At 34.1% G+C, this 26,839-nt stretch overlaps 1 protein-coding gene across 6 annotated transcripts in view; it reads left to right on the forward strand.

Annotated features, from left to right (window-relative positions):
- The window catches only part of PIBF1 (progesterone immunomodulatory binding factor 1), a 289,035-nt gene that overhangs the window by 25,842 nt on the left and 236,354 nt on the right, over window positions 1–26,839 (forward strand). For all 6 annotated transcript variants that reach the window (XR_008914089.1, XR_471492.2, XR_008914090.1 and 3 more), the window contains exon 6: window positions 25,180–25,313. Coding sequence is in view for 3 of the 6 variants with exons in the window: in XM_001365267.4 (XP_001365304.3) it covers window positions 25,180–25,313 (134 nt within the window). In the remaining 3 variants the exon portion in view is untranslated. The remainder of the gene's footprint in view (window positions 1–25,179; window positions 25,314–26,839) is intronic.

Here is a 26,839-nt window from a genome sequence, read left to right on the forward strand (position 1 = left end):
CTCAGACCACTCCTCTCCCCTTCTCTACACTCACTGAGACTATTCCTCACTTTACCCACCCCTTTGCCCAGGAACCCAATGGGAACACTTCCTCCCTCCTCTGTGTGTGTGTGGGGGGGGGGGGGGGGCTGGCACTCCATCTTTAAAAGGTTTGCCATCACCAGTATAGAAGGATTAAAGGAACTACCTAGGAATGTTTAGCCTTTCATAACCTGTTCCCACCCTTATCCCCTCCAGTCTTCTTGCATCTTACTATCCACTACATACCCTGCCATCCAGTGATAATGGCCTCTTTGATATTCCTTGAATAAGATATTACATCTCCCATTTCCATGCATTTTCAGGGGCTGACTCCAATATTTGGAATACTTTCCTTCCTCATCTCTTCCTTTTGGCTTCCAATTCCAGCTAAAATCCTACTTTCAACAGGAAGCTTTTTCTAACCAGTCTCTCAATTCTGGTAACTTCTCCCTTATTTCCAATTTTTCCTCTATATATCTTGTTTGTACAAATCGCGTACATACTAACTCCTCTAGTAGACTGTAAGCTACTTTAGGACAGGCGCCATATTTATAAAACATTCTATTCCTAGCATCTGGCACAGTGCCCACACTTAATAATGTTTATTATCTGATTGAAGAAGAAAAGGCTAAACTGTGATCTTGAAGAGGGAGTAGAGATTCCGTTTGGCTTCATATGGTTTGGGGGGTATTTTTAAACAAATTTTTTTTTCCATTATGTATAGAAACAATTTTTTATCTGACATTTTGTGATTCAGATTCTCTCCCTCCCTCTACACTTCCCCCAAGGCAGTAAATAATCTAATATAGATTATATCAGTGCTGTCATGTAGCACATATTTACATATTCTTTATGCCATGAAAGAAGACACATATCACATATACAATAAAAGTCATGAAGAAAATAAAGTGAAAAGTGACATGCTTTAATCTGCAATTAGCCTTCAACAGTTCCTTCTTTGGCTGTGGGTAGTATTTTTCATCATAAGTCCCTCAGGTTTACCTAGGAGCCTTGTTTTGCTGATAATAGTTTATTCCTTCACAATTGTACATTATATCTGTTACTGTGTAGAATATTCTCCTGGTTCTGTTCACTCCACTTTGTGTCAGTTCATATAAGGCTTTCCAAGTTTTTCCAAACTCATTCTGTTCATCATTTCCTATGGCATAGATGTATTTCATTAAACCCATATACCACGGCTTGTTCAGCCATTCCCCAGTTGATCTTTGCCACTACAAAAAAGAGCTATATATTTTTTGTACAAGTAGGTCCTTTTCCCCTAACTCTGATCTCTCTAGGATACAATCCCAGGAGTAGTACTTTTGGGTCAAAAGACATGCATGACATTTGGGCATGATTCCATATTGCTCTCCAGAACGATTATATTTGTTCATAGTTCCACCAGCAGTGATTTAATGTCCCAATATTCCACCTCCCCTCCAATATTCCTTTTTCTTTTGAGGGATAGTTTAGCTAATCTAACAGGTGTAAAGTGGTATCAGAGTTGTTTTAATGTACAGTTCTCTAAAGTAGTCATTTGGAAATTTTTTTGTATGATTATAGATATTTTTAATTTCTGTACCTGAGAACTTCCTGTTTATATCCTTTGAGCACTTATCAATTGTGGGATACTTTATATTCTTATAAATTTGACTCAGTTCTCTATTTGAGAAATGAGACCTTTGTCAGAGGCATTTGCTAAAAATTTTTCCCATTTTGTTGTTTCCCTTCTAATTTTGGTTGCATTGGTTTTGTTTGTATAAAAACTTTTTAATTTAACATAATCAAAATTATCAACTTCATTGTTTGTAATGCTCTGTCTTACTTGTTTATAAATTCTTCCCTTATCCATAAGTCTGACAGGCAAACTATTCCATGTTCCCCTAATTTTTCTATAGTATCACCTTTTATTTCTAAATCAAGTATTCATTTTGACTTTATCTTGGTATATGTAGTGTGAGATGTAGGGCTTTTCATAGTTTCTGCCATAATATTTTCCCAGTAGTTTTTGTCAAATAGTGAATTCTTCTCTCCTCCCCTCCTCCCTGCCAAAATCTTGGATATTTAAGTTTATCAAATATTGGGTTATGATGTATTGATTACCTGGAATGAGTATTGTATTTTGTCAAAAGCTTCTTGCACTTATTGAGATAATCATATGGTTTCTGTTGGTTTTGTTATGGATGTGGTCAATTATACTGATGATTTTCCTATTTTTGAACTATCCCTGAATTCCTGCTATAAAACACACCTAATCATGGCATATGATCCTTGAAAGATAATGTTGTAATCTCCTTGCTAATATTTTGCATCAACATTTATTATGGAGATTGGTCCATAGTTTTCTTTCTCTGTTTTAACTCTTTCTGGTTTAGGTATATTTGCTTCATAAAAGAAATTTAGAAGAATTCCTTTTTCTCCTATTTTTCCAACTAGTTTATATAGTATTGGATTTAATTGTTCTCAGTATGTTTGGTGGAATTCAGTTGTGAATCCATCTGATTCTGGGGCATTTTTCTTAGGGAATTCTTTGATGGTAATTTCAATTTCTCTTTCTGTGATGGGGTTGTTTAAGTATTCTCTTATTAATCTGGGCACTTTATATTTTTGTAAATATCCACCTATTTCACTTAGATTGTCAGATTTATTGGCATGTAATTGGGCAAAATAACCTCCAATAATAGCTTTAATTTCTTCTTCATTGGTTGTGATTTTGCCTTTTTCATTTTTCAAACTAATAATTTTTCTTTTTTTTAAATCAAGCTAACTATTGGTTTATCTTGTTTATTTTTATCATAAAACCAGCTCCTTATTTATTAGTCCAGTGGTTTTCTGAATTCCAAATTTATTAATCTCCTATGATTTTAAGGATTTCCAGTTTGGTGTTTAATTAGACTTTTTAAATTGTCCTTTTTCTAGTTTGTTTTTTTTTTACTTGCAGGCTTAATTCAACAATCCTTTCTCCATTTTATTGATGTAAGCATTTAGAGATATAAATTTCCCCCTAAGTATGGCCTTGGCTGCATCCCATAAATTTTTATATGTTGTCTTCTCATTGGCATTCTCTTTAATGAACTAATGATTGTTCTTATGATTTGCACTTTGACCCATCCATTCTTTAGGATAAGATCATTTAATTTCCAATTAATTTTTAGCCTTTCTTTTGGTTACCTTTTATAATGTAATTTTTATTGTATTGTGGTTTGAGAAGGCAGCATTTAATATTTCTCCTTTTCTACATTTGGTTGTGATGTTTTTATGTCGTGATTATATGGTTATTATATGCCTAATTATATGAGTGAATGTAGCCATGTACTGATGAGAAAAAAGTATATTCCCTTCTATTCCTATTCGGGTTTTTTTCCAGAGGATTATCATATCAAACTTTTTGAAGTTCTTATCTCCTTAACTTCTTTATTTTTTGGTTGGATTTATTTACTTCTGAGAGGGAAAAGTTTGAGTTCCCCACTAGTAAAGTTTCACTATCTGTTTCATCCTGAAACTCATGCAGATTCAACTTTGGGAATATTGATGCTATACAGTTTGGTGTATATATGTTTAGTTTTTATATTGTTACTTTGTCTATGGTACCTTTTATCAAGATATCATTTCCTTCTTTATCTCTTTTGATTAGATCAATTATTTACTTTTACTTTATATGAGCTCATTACCCCTGCTTTTTTTTTTTACTTTAGCAGAAGACCCCAGCTCCTTTCAACTAAGAAAATAAGGGATTTCATCATGAACTTATACACTATTTTGTATCTCAAAACCCCTCAATAGAGTCTTATAAATTCTTTTACTTGGACCCAGGATCCCCTCTCCTGTTTACCAGAGCTTGTTCTCCCTCTCTCATGTTTAATCTTAGTTTATCTGCTAGTTCTTTCCCTTATGCCTACAAACATATCCAAGTCTCCAGCATCCTTAAAAAAATTTTTTTTCATTTGACGCTGCCATCCTTTATCTCTTCTTTTTCATATTCAGACTGCTACAGTGACATATCTTTAGTAATCAACTGTTTTCTCACCTTTCACTTCTTAAGCACATACAATATGGCTTCTTATCGCAATCCACTGCTTAACACTTACCTACACTTAGAATATTTTGTGTTATATTCTGGAAATCTGTTTGCCACATCTTGAGAAATATGTACTAGAACAAGCCAAGTCCACAATTAAAGTCATCAAGATGTAGCAAGATTATGTTTAAGGATAGACTGAAAAGATTCAATACTCTTCAGAAGAAAAAATAATGTCTGAAAAGAGAATATTATTGAAGCCCATAAGAATTGTGAACAGTATATATAAAGTGAATTTGGAATCAAGAGAAAGATAAGTTTAAGAAAAATCAAAGAAATTACTTCTTTACAAAATAGTAAATTTATGAGCCTTATGAGAAATGAGATTAAGAAAATTAACTAGATTCAGAAAATACGAACAAATTTAGAAATGTTAAATCCATAAAAGTTCATTAGGAAATATTAGGATATCTTGGAGGGAGGAGGTGAGGGGATGAGGATAGGGATATATTACTAACCTCTGGAGTTTATCTCAGTCTGCAATACCTTCATGTTAGCTTTTGTCTTCTTTCAAAACAATACACATTATGTCTGGGCTTAATTCTTTTTGCCACAAGATGGCAGCATCTTTCCACTTAATTTCAGCTAAATTCCGGACATTAGACATTCGGAAGCAATATAGTTATTTACCTTAATTTTTTTAACCCATAAGCAAAGCGTATGATGATCACCACAAAGCAATAACAAACTTTGAAGCTTTTAAATGAAATTTAATAAATTCTGATGGTATGAAATTAGCCATATAATTTTCTTCCTGAAAGGATTATGAAATATACAGGTCAGCCAATGGGGAATTTATTTCCTCAGAATAAAAAGATCTATCAGCCTAATTTTTCCTATGTTAAAAGTTATATAACTATATGGTGAACTGAACATCTTTGTTCTATTTTTCACATTTACCCATATTTAGTGTGGATTTAATGTGAGGCATTTCAAGAAATGATTTTTAAAACTGTAGGAATTGACATTCTGGCTGGGGTCTATCATGTTTGGAACAGGTCTATCATATTTATGTGTAGTTCTGGGCCCAACATTTTAAGAAGAACATCAGTAAGCTGGAAAATGTCCAGATGTGGTTTGTAAGTAAAAGGAGTCTCAAGATCATGCTTTATGACAATCAGTTGAAAGGAATTGAGGATGTTTAGCCTGAAGAAGTGATGACCTAGGATAGATGTGATAGCTGCCTTCAAGAACTTTAAGGGCTATTTGTGGAAAAATAATTTGATTTCTTCAGCTTGACCCCTAAGGATAGAACTAAAGGACTATAGTCCAAAGGTGCTGGTGCAAATTTATGATTTATTGAAGGAAATCTTTCCCAACAGTTAGAATTTTCCCAAAGAAGAAAAGACAAAAGATTCCCCTAGAAGTCTTCAAATAAAGGCTATATGACCACTTGTCAAATAGGTCGTCACTTTAGGGTAACAGGTAGGGAGCACTGGACTTGATTAAGGAAAAATTGAGTTTATTGTTTCATGAATGTTCTTATTCCATTTGAAAATTTCTGTTCTTTCAATATAATAGGTAAGAATTATAGTCTTCTATATATAGCTGTTTAATTTATTTGGTATTATATGATGGAATATTAATCATACTTAAATGTTTGATAAGGGAAATAAAAAAACACATTGTAAAGAACAAATAAGTCTCCACTTAACATAGCTATTAGGTTCCATGAGGAAATACCAAAGTAAAATATTTTTTTTCTTGTGAAAACTTGGGTGACTAGGAAGCAATGAAAGTATGTTTTATTCAAGATACTTCCTTGTTTAACAGCCTCATTATGTTGTTGGAAACGAAACTTGCAAGGTAACTTTTAAACTGAACTTAAACATTCAAAAACAAGTTTTTATTTGCACTGGATGAAAAAGTAGGCATTTTAGCAAGTGACACATTACTGTCTTTGAGGTTTTTATAATGTGCTATGGTTATCGGACTACAGCCTGTTTTCTAAAGTGTCTTCTTTCCAAACTCATGTGAATTTTAAGTAAACATTTTTATGGTGTTTTTAAGGTTCACAAAGCACTTTACACATTATCTCATTTGATCATCCAAAAATCCTGTGAAATGGGTGCTGTTTTTATCCTTCTTTCAAAGATGAGGAAAACGGAGACCTAGAGAAGTTAGGTGGCTTGCCCAGGGTTTCACAGCTAAGAACTCTTGAGACACAGAATTTAATTCAGGTCTTCCTAATCAAATCCAAAACCATCTACTATGCCTCCAACTGTCACACTGAGCAAAATACCTCTAGAAGTAGGAGGAAAGGACAAGCATTTGTTGAACACCTACACTACGTACTTGGGCCCTGTCCTAAGCACTTTATAATATCTTGTTTGATCCTTACAACAACCCTCTCAGGCAGGTGCTATAATTATCCCCATTGGACAGTTGAGGAAATTAAGAATGATAGGGGTTAAGTGACTTGCCCAAAATTATATAGCTAATAAGTATCTGACATTGGATTTGAACTCAGGTGTTCTGACACCAGGCCCAGCAGTCTATACCCACTGGAGCCACTTAGCTATACGTACTTCTATTGTCAGCTCACTCTTATAAATTCTTTATTCTCTTTACTCTACCACAGAACTGATAAATTGATATTCCTTTTTTTTCCTTTAATTTGAATTAGTTTATTTAGTCAATTTAGAACATTATTCCTTGGTTACAATAATCACATTGTTTCCCTCCATCCACTCTTCCCGCAGCCAATGCACAATTTCATTGGGTATTACTTGTGTCCTTGTGTCCTTGATCAGAACCTATTTCCATGTTGTTGATGTTGCACTAGGATGTTCATTTAGTCTACATCCCCAGCCATATCCCTTCGATCCATGTAATCAAGCAGTTGTTTTTCTTCTGTGTTTCTACTCCCACAGTTTTTCCTCTGAATGTGGATAGTGTTCATTCTTGTAGATCCCTCTGTGTTGTTCAGGATCACTGCATTGCCACTAATGGGGAAGTCCATTACATTGGATTGAACCACAGTGTATCAATCTCTGTGTACAATGTTCTCCTGGTTCTGCTCCTCTCACTCTGCATCACTTCCTGGAGGTTGTTCCAGTTCCCATGGAATTCCTCCACTTTATTATTCTTTTGAGCACAATAGTACTCCATCCCAACATATACCACAATTTATTCAGCCATTCCCCAATCGAGGGGCATCCCCTCATTTTCCAATTTTTTGCCACCATAAAGAGCGTAGCTATGAACAAATTCATATTCCTAACCACAGGATGAACCCAAGAAGACTAAGTGATTCTCTGTTTCCTCTAGGATATAATACCAATTTCTTTGTTTGGTATTTAAGACTTTTCAAAATCTGTTTTCAACCTATGTTTCCAGGACTATTACACATTTACACACACACACACACACACACACACACACACACACACACACATTCTGTCTTTCTCTCTTTCGACTCCTTGCTCTTTCCTGTGCCATGACTTTCCATCTCCATTACTCTTTTGAACAGGTTCCTCATTCCTAGAAAGCACTCTCTCTTCTCCACTACTTGAAATCTCTAGCTCTCTTCTATACCCAGTCTGAGAGTCACCTCTTCCAAGAGATTTCTGACTTTCCTAGTTGTTAGCAACCCTCCCTTTACTTTGTATTTATTTACCTGTATACAAACCTGTTCTCATCAGTAAAATGTAAGCTCTTTGAGATCACTACTTTTGTATCTCTAGTCCATAGCACAGTGCTTTATACTAAGAGATACTTAATACTTGTTTGACAAAGTTATAGACTTTAAGGAATAAGAAATGAATCATTCTCTTGACTTAGACATAAGGATATATATACTAGGGTGGAGTGTTGTTTACTTTTAAGATACAATTACTAGATTAGGCATTTTTGCTTAAATGCTTTTATTTTTAAAAATAAGACTTCAGCTAAAATATAAAATAAAAATACATTTAATTGAATGTTCCTAGACTATTTAACAAATTCATTGAGAAACCCCTTAAAAAATTTGTCACCTTAAACCAAAATCTGCATAGCTAGGGATCTCAGAGCTAGTTTAATTTGGTTCCTGTCCATTGAGTGAAAACAAAGTTTATGAAGAGGCATTTCAAGAATTAACATATATGTATAAGATGTTTTGGAGGTTTGTTTTAAGTCTCTAAATCATTAATACAAATAACATTCTTGCCAAGGAAGAAAGTAGTAGTATTTTTATTCTAAGTGATATGTCTAAGAAATAGTATATTATGCAGTAACTTGCACAGGAATAATATGTTGTATAATGGAGAATCTAAGATAAAGGTTTAGAGTTGTTAAAACCTAGATCTTACCCAGAACATTGTTTTATTTCATAATAAATTTTCTGGATATTAAAATATGCATATGTTTTATATATTATGTGTGTGTATTATGTCTATGTAAATAGCATATGATAAAAGAATTTCAAAAAATCAGCAATGCGTTTAAAGTAGGAAAAACATGTTAAAATTGTAGTACATGTTAAATGAGAAAACATAATATTGAATAATTTCATAACTTTTATCCTCTTGCTTAGTATAGAACCTAAACATTTTTCCCTTCTAATTTTGTTATAATATTTCTGACTTTGAATAAACCTGGAGACCCTGTTATTCATCTCTTTGATCAGAAATAGTTTTGAGGAATTTTATTACTTTTTACTAATGTAAAATATTTCACTTTATATATTTTGAAGCTAAATTATGACTAATTGTTGTGACTATCTTCATACATAGTATGTTATTGTTCTGTTCAATTTAATAAGCATTGGTAAACTCTAATTTTTATCATCTAACTTAAAAGATCTGATCTGCCCCTTTTTGAGTGATCTTGGTCAAATCAGTTAAACTCACTGATCTTTGGTTTCATCTTCCTGTCATCATCAGAAAATACTGAGACAGGGAAGCTAGGTGGCTCCAGCCACACCTGAAGACAGGAGATCCCAGGTTCAAATATGTCCTCAGACACTTTCTAGTTATGTGACCTTGGGCAAGTCACTTAACCCCAATTGCCTTGCCCTTACCATTGTTCTGCCTCGGAACTGATACTTAGTAATGATTCTAAGACAACAAATAGTTTTTTTAAAAAAAAGTCAGAGATCAAGGATCATAGTTTTGGAGTTGGAAAGAACCTTAAAGGTGATTGAATCCAGCCAACTCATTTTAGGCCCTGAGACCCAGAGTTTAAATGATTGTCCATGGTCATGTAATAAATGGCAGACTTTGTCTTTGAACTGAGGCCCTCTGACTCCAGACCCAATGAACTTTCCAATATACCACATGTTCAATTTGTAGGAAGTGCTGACATTATAACTTACAAAAGCAGATCTGTGGAGGTCAATTCTTACAATCAGGACGCTGAGTTGTTTTGCACCAACCCAACCAAACTATATAGTGTGGTAGGTAAGAGGAGCTTCCTCTGTGGTAGTGAGGGTATATTTGTTTTCCCAATGTCTGCTACTGGGCAGCTTTCTCTAGGGGTGGAAAATTGGGAGTAAATTCAGTTTGTACAAATCACAACTCTAGGCTAACCACAGCTTTCATCATTGCTTACTTTGTTTCTGATAATGCTTTGTGGAGACTAGACCAGCAAGACATACCTAGGAATGGTCCCATTCACCAAAATAACCATGACATAAGGAAAAAATAGTTCCAAGACTAACACTGAAAGTACCAAAGCCTTCTCATTAATTTTAGCTTCAACTGCTTTCTCCCTTGCCCTTACTCCCTTGTCTTGTCTCTTCTCCCCACCAGATGTAGTCTGGATTAATCCAAGATATACCAGGTCACTGGCTACTATATAACTATCCCAGATAAGCTCATGGGAATGTTGGTTCTTTCAGAGCCCACATGATTCAGCTGCATTGTCTGCAGGCTACCCCCAGGAGAAATATTTGGTTGCTGAACACAGAGCTGCTTGTGCCCTTTTCTGTCTTTCAGTCACAAAGCTTTCCATTCTCATTACTGCACTGACAATCACATTTTGAACTAGACTTACGGCATCAGGAATGGAAAGGAGGTGATGTAAGTCAAATATATCATAGTGGTAGCATCTCCCAAATCAGTTCCCTTCCCTCCTCTACCTACTGGATTATTACACTAGCTGGTGAGTTTACCGGCCTCAAATCTCTCTCTACTCCAATCCTTTCTTCCTTTAGCACCTAAAGAGATTTTCCAAAAATGAAAATAAATATATGTGTGTGTATATGTCTCATACACTCAGTAATCGCCAGTGACTTCTTACCTCCAAGAGCAAATCCAAAATGCTCTCTTTGGCATTCAAGGCCCTTCTTAACCTAGCCCCCTCCAACCTTCCCAATCTTCTTAGACTATTCCCAGACACGTACTCTTCAGTCCAGTGATACCAGCCTCCTGGTTGTTTGATGAACAAGGCAATCCCATCACCGCATTTCTCCATTCCAGGCATAACCTCTGGCTGTCCCCCATACTACTCTAACCACTGACCTCACTGATTTCCTTTCATTCCCAACTAAGTCCCACTCCAACAAGAAGCCTTCCCCCACCCATTCCAGTACCTTCCCCTCAGTTAAGTAGTTCCTATTTGTCCTGTATGTAGCTTGCTTTGGATATATTTGTTTATATGTGGTCTCCCCATTAGATTTTTTTAAAAACCCTTACCTTCTGTTTTAGTTTCAATTCTAAGACAGAAAAACAGGAAGGACTAGGCATTTGGGATTAAGCAATTTGCCCTATATCTCATAGCTAGGAAGTACCTGAGGCCAGATTAAAACCCAGGTTCTTCTAGCCCTAGCCTTTAATAAATATTCATTCTTCTTGTTGTGTCTTAACATGTACTTTGGGGAATGGAGCTCAAAAGTTCTCTACATGACATTTTCTATATAATTTCTCTTATGCTTCATTACTTTAATCAAGGTATAATTTCATTTTGGATAAATAAATGGATGCAAATCACAGTGGACCTGTTAGGTGATACAGTGGATTGAGCTTGGAGTCAAGGAAAAATTTTAGTTTAAAACTGACTTCAGACACAACAGTATGACCCTCAGCAAGTCATATAACCTTTTTGCCTCAATTTCTTCAACTATAAAATGTAGGTTATAATAATACCTTTGGCTTCTCAGAGTTATTATGAAAGTCAAATGAGATAATATTTGTAAATCACTTAACATAATGCTTCACACATAATAGACAATATCTGTGCTAATTATTATTAATTGATCCTACCTTTTCTTATGTGATTCACATCTAGGTTTTTGTTTATTTGTTTGTAAATCTTTGGTTCTTTTATTGTATCATGGATATTTTGTTCACATTTTAGACTATGGTTCAGTGGAATCTACACCAAAGCTTTGCATTGACACTTCATCTTGGTGTGATGATGACCTTTTGTTTCTTTAAGCCCATATAAATAGAACACATGTTCTGACAGGTGCTACCAAGCTGTATGTCTGTTGTGTGAGGCCCAGGTTCAACTAAATCCAGAAAAGCTCACCAGCAAAGTGGCTATAGGGTAGTGGATTATTCAGGAGCAATAATTTCGAAAGACCCTCTCTAAAGTCATGAAGAGACTTCAGTGTACATGAGTAGAGTGAATACCCACAATCAATGAAACCATAAATTTGTTAAGCATCACACAGAAAATAAAGTGAAATCCTTCAATAATGGGGTATTTCATGCCATTTGAAATCTCTGCATAATTGGACTTTATGGGAGAAAATAAGTAATCAAAGGAGAGTACTCTTGGACTCATTTTTTTTGACAGATGCTATTTGGTTTGGGAATGACACTTGTGTTATTAATTACTGTGGCAACAAATTTCTTGTTTTGCTGTATGTTTTCTATATCAATTAAACCAATGGGTATGATGAAGAACAAACAAACCTATAGACCCGCTTCTCAGAATAATGATTTGTTGCCTACATTCTTAACTGAAAGAAATAATAAATTTCACTTAGAGGTTAATAAAAATGAAGCTATAACGTTTTCCTCATCCAAGGGCCATTTGTGAATCTTTGAACCCCAAGTTAAAAATTTGTGTTCTCTGTTCAGTTGAGTTCAAGACTTTGTGACACCATGGACCATATCACCCCAGACCCTTCTGTCCTCCATTGTTCTGAAGACTGTCCAAGCCCATGCTTATTGCTTCTATGACACTAGCCATCTCAAAAGTCTTCTCCAGCATTGATTCTGAGATGTTTAGCATTTCTTACAGTACAGTTCTCATAACCATTTTTTGCTACTGAAAAAAACCATAGTTTTGACTCTGCAGACTTGTCAGCAAGATGATGTCTCTGCTTTTTAGTGTGCTGTCCAGATTTGGCACAACTTTCCTTCAAAAGAGCAAGCATCTTTTAAATTTATGACTGTAATTGTCACCTGCAGTGATCTTTGAGCCTAAGAGTATAAAATATGATGTTGCTTCCATTTCTTTTCCCTCTTGTTTGCCTGGATGTAATGGCACTTACCAAGATATTACATTTTTTTATGTTAAACTTCAAGCCAGTTTTGCTTCAAGATAGCTTTTATACTGTCCTCTTTCACCTTGTCATGAGTCTTCTTAATTCTTCACTTCTTGCCATCAGAATAATATTATCTGCATATCTGAGATTGCTAATATTTCTCCCAGAATCCCTAATTCTGACTTTTGATTCATTCAGTTCGGCATTTGGGATGTTGTCTTCTGCATATAAGTTTAATAATTTAAGGTGATAGTATATAGCCTTGTACTTCTTTTCCAATCTTATTTTATATATTTTATTTTTTAAATATTTTCCAGGGCTGCATGATTCATGTTCTCTTCCCTCTCTTCCCTCCCCACTTCCCAAAGCTGACAAGCAATTCCACTGGGTTATACATATATTATCATTCAAAACCTCTTTCCATATTATTCATTTTTATAATAGTGTAATCTTTTCAAATCAAAACCCAAATCATATACCCAATATATACAAGTGATAAATTATATATTTGTTTCTCCTGGGTTTCTACTCCCACAAACCTTTCCCTATATGTGGATAGCATTCTTTCTCATAAGTCCCTCAGGATTGTCCTGGATCATTGCACTGGTATTTGTACCTGGATCATTGCACTGGTATTTGTACCAAAGTCTATCACATTTGATCATCCCACAGTTTTTCAGCTACTGTCTACAGTGTTGTCCTGGTTCTGCTCATTTCACTCCCCATCAGTTTATGTAGATTTCTTTTCCATTCTTAAACCTATCAGTTGTTCCATATTTGGGTATAAGTGTTGCTTGTTTCTTCATTCAAGTTCCTCAAGAGACAAGTCAGATGATCTGGTTCTCCCATCTCTTTAAGAACTTGAGACATTTTGTTGTTATCTACACAGTCAAAGACTTTAATGTAGTCATTGAGGAAGAAGTAGATGTTTTTCTAGAATTCTCTTGCTTTCTCTATGATCCAGTGAATGTTGGCAGTTTGTTTTCAGAATGTTTTCTGCCTCTTAGAAAACCAGCCTGCTCTTCTGGTAATAATTGTCGGTTCACATATTGCTGATGTCTAATTTGCAGAATCTTAATCGTAACCTTTCTGGTTTGTGAAATGAGTACAGTTATTCCGTAAATTGGACATCCTTTGTATTTTTCTTCTTGTGTTCAATATTTATCTGTTTGGGTGAGTTGTATTAGTTGTGAGAAAGACATTTAGAGATTTTGTATTTTGAATATTTTACATCCAAGAACCAATTTATCAATTGAGTTCAAAAAGTTAACTACCTAATAAAAGTTACTTCTGTTTTGAGAGACACAGTATCCTGTTTTACAACTGTCCATTTCCAATCTGATAAATGCCCATGTCTCTCCACATGAAGATCAGTTTATTAATTAATAATTTATTTTGATATATAGGTTGTCACTTAGATCCAGTGTTACAAAGTATGAGACATAAAAGATGTAAATAAAATTAATTGCATTAAAAGTAATTTCATTTTAGTTTATATAGCTTTTTACTGTTCTAAAAATAGCGGTATGCTTTTTTTAGCCAATTTATACTTTAGCTAGAAAGTTAATTTTAAATCAATTTCTTTTAGTCACAGTTTTATTATTTAATTAATAATCACAATGATCTTTTACACAATGCAATCCATAGCTGTAAAGGGTGACTCCCAAATAATAAAATACCCAAGTCGGTTGCCAGATTTTATGGTGATTTAATTGATATAGTAGAGAAGATTTTAAGAAGAAGGAGGAAAGAAGGGGCTAATACCAGGCAGGAAGATAGGAGATCTAGAAAGTAAGGGTTTGAGTGTGAAGGAGGAAAGAATCAGTTTGACCTCCAAAGAGGCTTAGCTAAGATGCCCAAACCTGAAATTAGCTCCAGGGCAAACTCATCATCCAACACTCCAAGATGTCAGAATGCTTAGCACGCTGCCAGCCTGAGTTGTCTCTCCAGGGAAAGAGGCATGAGGCAGGAAGTGACGTCCTTATATAGACGTTTTTGCATCATCTTTCTGCGTCTCATCTGTACCAATGAGGACCTAGCTTGACTTAGGACAGCCCAGCGGTCTGTCCTTTTTTTGCACATGTCTGTTGAAGGCCTTCTCCTCAGACAAATTAAATCTTGAGTTTGATGTGGACCTTAAAAATCTTGTCAAACTGAGTAGGATGGAGAAGGCAGTTTCCAAGACCTGATTCTGTTATTCCAAGTATCTCCATTGTTACTGATCAGGAAATAGCTAAATCACATCTTCTAAAGAATGGTCTGATTAGGGTGGAATAGTTTTGAAATTCACATAGCCAGATATGAACATAAGTAAAAAGAATACAATTTAAAAGACACAAAATGCAAGTAATTTTTCTCTTTTCAAATATCTCTAATAATTTTCTAATTAATCTTGCTGCTTTCATCAAGCAGTTTACTTAAAGGGATATCTGAAATAATATTTGTTTAATTCTATTTAGTTTTTAAATCTAAGAGTCCCTTCTAGAAGAGAATCACCCTAAACATAATTTTAAAAGACCATTTCCATTTTTTAGGAAATGACTGGCAGATTAACCAATATGACACAATTATATAGTTCCCAATACCTATTATGCTAATCTACCAAAAAGCTAAATATTTATGTAAATATTTGTTTTATTAAATTTTAAAAATAATTTAAAATGTTTGAAAATATTTAGCATATTTTAGCTTAAAATAAATTAGAATAACTTATGTTGTCAGTATTTAAGAAGATAATAGTAACAATTAATCATGGAAGATGTTTTTCTATCATAATAAATTAAGAAAGAAATAACTTACCCCATATCTTAAATTAGCAATTTTAATCCCAGTTAAAGTTGTGAAAATTGATCTGATTTCATCCAAAGTAATGTATAACTTAGCCCATTTTTACTGTATAACTTAGCTTAATTTTAATCCCAGTTAAAGTTGTGGAAAATGAAATTATTTCATCCTGTGAAACCAAAGTAGTATATCACTTAGTCCCCTGGTAGGCAGGTGGTGCAGTGGATAGAGTATTGGATGTAGAGTCAGAAAGACCTGAGTTACAATCAACTACTTACTAGCTCTATGACCTTGAGCAAGTTATTTAAACTTTTTTTGGCTCAGTTTGCTAACCTATAAAATGAAAATTACAATAGCTTCCACCTCAGTGTTGTTGTGAAGATCAAATGAAATAACATGAAAGCACTTTGTAAACAAAGCCAGATAAAAATGTTATTTTTATTAACAATAATAGTGACTCCTCCTGAGCCATCCAGTTGATGGAAGGTAATATGATACTTAGGACTGTGGATTGTAAAAGGCAATTATAAAGTTGGCAAATGTTTGAGAGCTTTTCAATTGACATTCATTTTCTTTCCTTGTGTATTTGTTAAAGAAGGATAATAGTCAATTTACTGTGATCAAGCCATTCTGCTGTCACTTAGATTGTTTCATTTAGTAAAAGTTTGGCTAATCCCATTTTTGTAATTAATATCATTTACATATTTGTGATCAAAAGATATAAAAATTCTAATAGTGTATTTCTCACACTCTTAAATGTATTATGATTCCTTTGTCCCATAAATTGTTGATAAACTTATTTTCATGTTGGTGGACTTCTTCTATAATTTTGAGACCAAATTATCTTTTTCCAATGTCTGTTTGGGGAACAAAGTGGAGATGTATTTAGAAGCTTCCATATTCACATATTTTCATGTATTACATTTGTCACCATGTTTTTAAAACCCTTCCCTTTCCTCTCAGAATCAATACTATATATTGGTTCCAAGACAAAAAAGTGGTAAGGGCTAGGCAATGGGTATTAAGTGACTTGCCCAGGGTCACACAGCTAGGAAGTGTCTGAGATCAGATTTGAACCCTGGATAATCTAAGTGAAATGGATGAATATTTACAAAATTATAAAATGACTAGATTAACAAAGGAGGAAATCGAATATTTAAATAATCCCATTTTAGAAAAAGAAATTGAACAAGCCATCAAGGAACTCCTCTAGAAAAAATCCCAGAGCCTGATAGATTCATAAGTGAATTCTATCAAACATTTAAAGAACAACTAATCCCAATATTGCAAAAACTATTTGATAAATTAAGCAAAGAAGGAGTTTTAACAAACTCCTTTTATGACACAAATATGATACTAATGCCTAAACAAGAAGGCCAAAAACAGAGAAAGAAAACTATAGACAAATCTCCTTAATGAACACAAATGCAAAAATCTTAAATAAAATACTAGCAAAGAGACTACAGCAACTCCTCACAAGGATTATCCAGTAGGACCAGGTGGGATTTATACTAGGAATGCAAAGCTGGTTTAACAGTAGGAAAACCATCCACATATCAATATCAATATCTATATTGACTATATCAATAACCAAACTAACAGAAATAACATGATTATCTCCTTAGATACAGAAAAAGACTTTGACAAAATATAACACCTATTCCTATTTAAAAAAAAAACAACTAGAAAATATAGGAATAAAAGGACCTTTCCTCAAAATAATAAACAGTATATATTTAAAACCATCAGCAAGTATCGTCTGCAATGGGGACGAGTTAGAATCCTTCCCAATAAGATCAGGAATGAAGCAAGGATGCCCATTATCACCATTATTATTTAACATTGTACTAGAAACCCTAGCTGTAGCAATTAGAGAAGAAAAATAAATTGAAGGGATTAAAGTGGGCAGTGAGGAAAACTAAACAATCATTCTTTGCAAATGATATGGTGGTATATTCAAATTTGAACCTAGGATCTCACATTTCTAGGCTTGGCTCTCAATCCACTGAGCCACCCAGCTTCCCCCGTAACCATTTTTTTAAAAATTACTTTTCATTATAAATGCATGGCTTTTTAGCTGCACAATGGTTAAATAGACTTTTGTGAATTGGCTTGGGGAAAGAACTAGCATTTATAAAATTGTTCTAGGGAAAACTTTTTGGGTTCTACTTTCAGCTAACTGATATGCAGGATGGTTGAGTACCCTGGCTCTCAGCATAAGAACTAGTGTCCAGTATCTTGAACTAACAAATAATTAGCGAGTTAGTAAATAAAAGTGAACCTCTCCACTCTTGAAATAACAGTTGAGGGGCAGCTGGGTGGCTCAGTGGATTGAGAGTCAGACCCAGAGATGGGAGGTCCTGGGTTCAAATTTGACCTCAGACACTTCCTAGCTATGTGACCCTGGGCAAGTCACTTAACCAATGCTGTGTTCCAAGGCAAAAGAGTGGTAAGGGCTAGGGAGTGGGGGTTAAGTGCCTTGTCCAAGGTCATACAGCTGGGAAGTGTCTGAGGCCAGATTTTAACCTAGGGCCTCCTGTCTCTAGGCCTGGCTCTCAACCCACTGAGCTACCCAGATGCCCCCTTGAGTACTTAATTAATTTTTAATTAAGTAGTATGTTTCCCCCTGAGATCCTTTTGGAAGACATTGTCTTCCCAAAGGAATCTTAGTAAACCAACTATTGTATTCTACACCTAAACCAATACTTTATTGCCCAAATATAGTTCTTCCTTAAACTTATTCTATAACTAATACTAAAGTATTCTAAAAACCTATGCTAAGGACAGAAAGAGAATTACAAGAAAAAGGAAAAAAAGCAAGGAAAATCCTTGCAAAACTGCAAGTCAAAACATCACAGTTACAGAAATTCAAAATGCAAATATTTGCAATAATACAATAACACACTGTAACCTATATTCTTACAGAAAACAAAAATCTAACTAAAGATAATACTTTAAAATTATCCTTACAAATACTATGAAAAGAAAAAAAATCAAAACAAATGCTTAGCTATTGTATTACAGGGAGAAAAAAAAAACTATCTACAGGTAAAAAATTCAAATTCAATTTGCAATACTATGAAAACCAAAACTCTTTTTAAAAAACTATCCTACAAAAAAAGTCCATAAATGCAAATATACACAATATTTACATATCCCCTTATAGTCACCTGTTAGGAAGATCTAAAATCCCTCCTGTGGTAGATAGGAAACTTTCAAGGTTTCTTTTAATAAGGATATAAATTCTCCTGTGAAAGATTTTTAAGGAAAATATAAAATCCTTGAGATGAGAATTTACTCAAATTATTTAATTTTCATACCTATTTCAATATTTCTACTATATTTTTTATATTATTATGAATTCTGATTACTGAATTATTTCATGTTGCAAATTATAAGTTACTTCTTAATAATCATTTTTAAACTAGAAAATTTCCCTACTTTATATACTTTAAGGATGATATTAGAAATTAAGTCATGTTATATTAGTCTAGAGATAAGAAGTAGAAAAGCTGGCTTGAGAAAGAATTGGAGTTTTCAAACAGAGCTGAAACAGTGTCAGTTTCAAGTCTAATGGTTTTTCTGTGACAGTTGGTCTCTGACAGTTGGCAGAGTCAAAGTCTCTCTCTCTGAGGGCTTGGAGGAGGTAACATCTTTTTTTCTCTCTCTGTCTGAGGTAGAAAAAAAAGGAGATAAAGACCTGAAGGAGCTAAGTGTTTTCCTTTCCCAACTTGGGAAATACCAGTGTTTATCACTGTTTTTATAGATTGTTTTAACTCTGAGAAGACCACAGAAGGACCTGGTCTTTGGTTTGGACTCTGAGTCAGTTAAAGTTCCGAGTCCTAACTTGATTCTTACTGAGGCTCAGCCAGCTAGCCTTTGTTATTTTCATAACTTGGAGGCAAAGTTAAGAATTATAAGGATAATAGTGTTTGTTATTTAGAATAGTAAAAATTTGGGTTAGTCGGATTAGGAAGGATCAGCCTGTGGAAACAGGAAGAGGTTCCTTGTGGAACCAGGTAGGCTTATTTGGGTGGAGTTAGAATCCCTTAATGTTAGAAGTACTTTTTATCCTTATATTTTCAATAAATATTTTATTTTTTATAGCAAGAGTCTCTTTAGCGTCCTTGCACCTGGCCCTGAAGAGAAATTCACTTATGAGCTTCATTTCACTTATATAAACTGAAGATACTTTGTAAACAAAGCAAGCAGAGTATCAAATCAGTTTATAAACCAATAATCCATTCATTGCCAATTATTTTTACAGTTTGCCTTTTATTTTTACAATACTTATATCTCTTCTCATACAAACCTCTCTTTTACACAAGTACATCTGTCATTTAAATGCAAAGTAATATCTTCAGGCTTCTTTCTTCTTGCAAAAATCTTTGTTGGTGGTGTTCATTGTTGATTGTAACAATGTGTATTTAATGTGTTTTGGAAATTAATGGTTGTCCTTTTGAATAGTATTTGTAGTTATTCCATTGTCTTTCTTCCATTGTTGTGTAGTATTTCTTATCCAATTGATATTGTTGTTGTCCTTGTGTCTTGTATAGTCATCCTTGTGCGGTTGTCCTCTTCCTGTTACTGTGTTGATCTTTGTCTCCTCATTCTTTATTACCCTCTTCACCTGCAGCCATTTCAACTGTTGTCATATTCTTCACATCTTGTTACTTTCTTTACATGTGAACAGTGGATTCAAGAATTTTTCTCTGCAACTTTTATAGCAGTGGGTATTGTTAATAATATCTGAGAGGGACCTTCCAGACTGGTTCTGTGGGTCCTGCCATACTAAAGTTCTTAATGTATGTGGTATCCCCAGGATTTATGTTGTGTAGTGTAAAATCTATAGGTCTTATTTGTACTATTACCCCCATTTCTTATCTATTAAATGAATCTAACTTACTAAATTTATTCTAAGGTATTTCTTAAGTAATATAGTTTCCTTATATTAACAAACTTCTCCAGCAATCTTTCCACTATTTATACATATAACAACAAAAGAAAAATATTTGTCTTTTTTCTCCTAACGTTTACCAGAGTTAATCAGACTGTATCTTACATGTAAGCACTTCAAATAGGGTAACCACAAGAAAACAAAGTAACAAGAAAAGACTAGATTAGTCAATTTTCATGAATTTGAGAAAGATAATATTTCAGAGGAAACTCACATTAATAAAAGAGAGATATCATTTAGAGCAAAAAACTGAAGATTTAAAATGTTATGAAAGAGCCAGGAAAAGAAGAGAAAGCATTAAAATGATTTCCTATGGATTAAAACTCAACTTACCTCAAAATGAATTCTTTTGATTCAGTTAGGTGGAGTGTCAAGTTGTTGATAACAAAGAGAGAAGTTATTAAAATGAGGAGAAGGGAGGCAAATAATATTAGAAAACCTTAGATGTCTTCTACCTCTCCTTACTCTGTGAAAAGTTGGGAAAGCTGTCTCTTCATTTCTTTACTTGCTTTAGTGGATATGTGAGAGGAAGGATAAAAACAATGGAAGAACAAATGGAAATACCTCTAAAGTTTTACCTTACATCTAACAATTAGATCCCCACCCCCAAAAGCCTTGAAAAGATAACTAAACTAATGCCATTGGTGGTGGTGTGAATTTGTCCAATTATCCTGAAAGAAGACTTAGAGTCATACTAGAAAACTGAATGAAATGTCTGTACTCTTTGACCAGAGAACCCTATATACCCAAAGAAGATCAAAGATAGAAGAAAGTTCCACATATGCTAAAATACATATAAGAGCACTTTTCAGAGTAGCAAAAAACTTTGAAAACAAAACAGATATTCAATAACTGGGAAATGGCCAAACAAATCAGTTTGTATGTATCTAGAAAAATATTATTTCTGTGTGTGTGTGTGTGTGTGTGTGAGAGAGAGAGAGAGAGAGAGAGAGAGAGAGAGAGAGAGAGAGAGAGAGAGAGAGAGAGAGAGAGAGAGAGAGAGAGAGAGAGAGAGAGAATATACATACACACACAGGGTGGGATTGAATGGGGAAAGAAAATGAAGCTCTCAACTAAGTAGATGTGAGTACAGAAAAAGAGAATCTGATATGTGAGATATTGTGGAGGTAGAAATAGGAAGATTTTTGCAAATAATTGGGCATTTGAAGTGAGGGAGAATGAGGAATTGAGGTCAGTGAGATTATGAATCTGAGAAATTGGAAGAATGGTGATATCTTCAATAGAAATAGGAAAGTTTATAAGAAGTTTTGAGGGGAAGATAATTTCATATGTCTCTGGAATATCTTAGGTGAAATGCCCAATAAGCAATTAGTTATACAGATTATGAGTTCTATTTTAGACATGTTGAGTTTGAGATGTCTCCAGGACAGCACATTAAATGTCTAATAGGCAATTCATTATGTAGGACTGAAGCTCATGGGAGATACTGAGACTGAATATACACATCTGTGAGTCATCTGTGTAGAGATTATAATTAAAGTCCTGGGAAATGATCAGGCCACTTAGAGTATAGAGAGGAAAAAGAGGGTCAAGAACAGAGCCATTAGCACCCACAGTGTAATATGGACAATGAGTAAACAAAAGAAAGCAAGAATGAGTAAAAAGAACCATGTGATATTATACATACATACATACATATATTAAACAGTGAGGAGAGGCTATCCAGTACCAGAAGTTGTTCATCTGTATCATAGGCATCAAGTCAAGAAGAATGAGGCCTGAGAAAAGACCATTAGATTTGTCAATTAAGATTTCATTGGTCTCTTTAGAGAAAGCAGATTCTATTCATTAATGAAATCAGACATCAGTGAATCAGAGGAATGCAAGTAGAAGAAATTAGTATAGATAACTTTTTCCCGAGAGCCTGGATAAGAAAGAGATGGAACATTTAGGATACCAGTTGAATTTCCAAGGAAAAACATTATCTCTTCAAGATGAATTTGAAGTTTATTAAAAGCTAATTCTAGGGGGCAGCTGGGTGGCTCAGTGGATTGAGAGTCAGGCCTAGAGACAGGAGGTCCTAGGTTCAAATCTGACCCCAGACACTTCCCAGCTATGTGACCCTGGGCAAGTCACTTAACCCTCTTTGGCTAGCCCTTACCACTCTTCTGCCTTGGAACCAGTACACAGTCTTGACTACAAAAAAGAAAGCAAGGGTTTTTTTTAAAAAAAGCTAATTCTACAAAATAGTTAAAGACTAATTACTATTCAGAATATTTTTAAATCCTCAGTAATTATGAAGAAAATCCTTTTTACCAGATTTCTTTTATATGACAAATATGGTCATATTATCCAATTCAGGGAGGAATAAAACAAAGTGACTAGAGTTGGAAAATGAATTGAAATCTCTTGCCTTTTTCCACTCTACTACAGGCTTCCCTTGACATAACCCACATGGTTATATTAATAAAAAGTACAGTACTCAAAATAGTCTAGTCTTGGGAACACCCTTCTTTAATATAATCAAAAGTATATATCTATAACCAAGAGGTAGTATTTGCTTTCAATGGCAATATATTAACTGTTGCAATAAGGATATGGGTAAAATAAATATTACTGATGTACCCATAACACCAATAAATACTTTGGATTTATTTGGCCTAGGGTTGGTCTTAGGGGCCTGACCAACAAAGGGATCTCTCTTGGGGCCCATTGCTCCCACTTTTGGGGAAAACTCTAGGAAAGTCTGAATAAAACCTAGATATGACTGTGGTCAAAGTTTCTTCAGAGAGGGAAAAGAGGATTCCCAACTGTGTCATGGGGTGTCATTGTATAGTATGGGTATTGACTTATGTGACAGTCTTCATTTCACCTACCACAGAAAATGTATGACTTTAAGGACTCAAGGAAACTCTTGAACAAACATTCCCCATTCATCTTGTACTTATCAAGATACTTGTACGTATCAAGAAATAGTAATATTCATTGACTTGGTCAAGATCTTTCCCTTCATGGTTGGACTTTTTAGTCTTTAAATTGCAAATAATCCTTTTGGTAAAGATACTCTTCTTTCTCTAGTAAGTTTAAAGAAATCTTTTCCAACTCTGGGATGCTGGCTCCCAGTTGGATTCAGGAACTCTGATTCTATGGGGAGCTTTTGAATTTGAATAAAAAGATCACTCAGAAATTCTAGACAGATCAGTACTCATAAAAGAAAATGGTTGGAATAAAGAATTTAAGAACTGGAAGTCCAGCCTTTTTCTGAGGGCTTTCCTGGCCATGCACAAGTCACTCAGCAAGCTTAGAGAGAGAGATAAAGTGAGAAAACTCCTTCCTTTCCTCCCTTTCTGTACTTCTATCTGGAAGTAAAAGGGAGAGGAAACTTTAGGAAAGAAAAGGAATAAACCTTTTCACAACTCACTTTTATAAAACCTTCAGGCCTTCTTTGGGCCTCATTTTCTTTATCTATATAAAATAAGAGGGTTAGAGTAGTTCAAAGTCTAGTCTGACTATTTCGTGGACACATTTGGATGTTGGATGAAATCCCAATGAACCACTTTTCAGAATATTTTTAAAAATTCATAAAGTGCATAATTTTATAAAAGAAAACAGAAATATAGTTGTCAAAAATATATTTTTTTAGTTATTGGATCTCAGGTAATCTCTGATTCTTTTATTTGTACATTATATATCTCTGATAAGGGACTGATATTCAAGATAATAGGAACTCGTATATGCAAGAAATCCCAAAATTCTTAAAAATTCATTAAGACATTTAGGACAACCTTTATAAGAGCTGTTGTCTAATAGATAATTGATCAAGAGAAATGAGGTTTTTTCCACTGAAAATTACCAACAACTATATGGAAGATTGTTCCAAAACTGTACTAATAAGTAAAATTCAAATTAAATCAATTCTAAGATTTCATCTTGTGTTCCTCAAAGTTTTAGAAATGACCAAAGATGGAAATGGTTCAAGTTGGAAGAATTGCAAAAAGACAAGTATACTATTAATACTGTAAATTAGATAAGCCTTCTTGAAGATCATTTGCACTTCTATGAGAAGTTCTCTGTTCATCACTGACTGTTCATACTGTTTGACTCAGCCATCTCATTAATTTAGCATATGCCTCAAGAGTGTCAGAGAGAAAGCTAAAGATCCCTACATACACAGCTGCTCATTTTTCTTGGAACCCAAAACTAGAGCCAAAGTGGGTGGTTTTTAGCTGAGTGACTGAACAAATTGTAATCAATTATAATTCCGTGGCAAGAGGTTGGATCCCCTCACAGGAATTCTTCAAGGCAGGCTGGGTGACTTTTTGTTAATTATAATGGTGGTTCTTTTAGGGTAAGGTTTGAACTAGATGCTCACTAAGGTCACTTCCAACACCAAATTTTAGGAGTCTATGATCCTGTAATGAAACCTTATTGTATTATGAGAAATAAGCAAATCAGAAAAACATAGGAAGGCTTGTATAAATCCATTCAGGATAAAGTAAACGGAATCAAAAGAGTCATATACACAACAAAAATAACATTAAAAGAGATTTGAAATCTGATCGGTTTTAATGGTTTATCTTGGTTCCAAACACTAATGATGAAATACAACTCCCTCATATTGATAGAGATAGGAAACTACAAATAAAGAATGTGACAGATGCAGCTATGTCTATTCATTTTACTTATGTTTTTTACTTTGTGAGAAAAGTAGGGTCAGTCTGATGGTGCTTAATGATATTGGTTAAGAAGAAAAGCAGACTTTGGGATTAAAAGGAAAAAAAAACTAACCAAACTTTATATATTTTAGATTTTCTTTTTATGAAGACTATAAGTTACAAAAAAAAAAATTAAAGTTGTGCATTTTGTTTGTAAAAGCATTCTTAACGTTAAAAAATGATTCAACTGCAGAATCTGATATACATTATTTGAAATGATTCACTGTAATTTTTATTTACATAGACCTATGAGGATGAGCGAAGAAATCATTCAGAACTTCAGGTTAGATGCCAACGTTTGACATTGGAATTAGCAGATACAAAACAGTTAATTCAACAAGGTGACTACAGACAAGAGAACTATGATAAGGTAAAAAGGTAAGAATATACTAGATACCTAAGTTTTGTAGTCTTTAGTTAATTATTTAACTTTTGTTTTATTGCAATAAACATTTAGTCTCCCTTCTGCCTACTTCTCCTCCCCAATTAGAAAAGAGAAAGGAAGAAGGAAAGAAAGAGAATCCCTCCCTCCTACATCTTGATGTTTTTTAAATTAATTCTTCAGATTAATTAATGTTTATGTTCATCTTTTTTATTTCCTAAGCCATTATTGTTTTTCATCTAATTTTTCTGCAATTTACTAACTCCTCACTATAATTAATCTCATACAGTTTCACTTTCAGTTGATTAAAAAAGCATTTATTAAGCATTTACTATATTCCAGACACTGTGCTAAGTGCTAGAGATGAAAATATAAGCAGATAAGACAACCCTTTCCCTCAAGGAGTTTACATTCTAATTGGAGATAGTTTGGTGGCCTAGGAGTGTGTGCTTCAGAAACAAGAAGTAAAAATCTAAGTAATTTTTAAAGTGCCTTCCCACCCAAAGCATTTACCTTCCAGTCTTCATATATCTTTTTCACTCCCAAGAAACATTTATTTGAATTGGGCTAAAAATTTTGCCACCATCTACTCCTTAATTTGGATATGCAACTCACTTTTTAACATCTCTACTCAAAAAGTTACTAGTGCAATTGGTACTTTCTTATTTTGTAATGTTGCTATTGTGTATTTTCTCAATATTTTTAGATGTGTAAGATTAAAAATTAATATCCAACACTCCAAGTATCATATATTTTTTAAGATTTATTAATAATGACTCAAAGTAGAGGAAAATAGATAAAGCCTGAATAAGAGCAAGTTTACCCAGATGGCACAGTGTGGGAGAGCCAAGCAAGCCAGAGATCAGCAGTAGCAGTGGGAGCAGCCATGGGCTGAGAGCATAGGGCGCTCTCTCTGATCTTGTGATGGACGGCTCCCTAGCACCAGGAAAATTTACTGTCTTTACTGAGAGGTTATCTGAGTAGAAATTTTGAAAATTGTACCTTTGAAATTTTAATTTATTTGGCTTTGATTCTACCTTGTGTTTTAAAGTATAGTAAGGTCTTAAAAAATCTAAATGGTATGCCAGGTGTTGACAGTTGAAAACAATATTTCATATCTCAAACTGTAATAAAACAATTTAAGTATCTGTTTTGAAAAAATATTTTGTTTTGGTTTAAAATGTTATTTTCTAAACTATGGGAATAGAAATTCAGAAGAAAACATGTAATTTGTCACTTATTTATATGAGTATGTGATTTAGGGTTTTTGTTCAAAGGGCTGCTCTTTTACAAAAATGAGTAACGTGGAAATGGGTCCAAATGATTGTGTGTGTGTGTGTGTGTGTGTGTGTGTGTGTGTGTGTGTGTGTGTGTGTAACCCAGTGGAACTGCTTGTCAGTTCCAGGAGGGGGATGGGATGAGAGGAAGGAAAAGCATGTTACCACGGAAAAATTTTTAGCATAAAATAAAATATTATTTTCTGATAAGAGAGTAGAGTTTTTTCAAGATAATTCTGAACACT

The sequence above is a fragment of the Monodelphis domestica genome, chromosome 8 (genome assembly GCF_027887165.1).
Source record: "Monodelphis domestica isolate mMonDom1 chromosome 8, mMonDom1.pri, whole genome shotgun sequence".
Lineage (NCBI taxonomy): Eukaryota > Metazoa > Chordata > Mammalia > Didelphimorphia > Didelphidae > Monodelphis > Monodelphis domestica.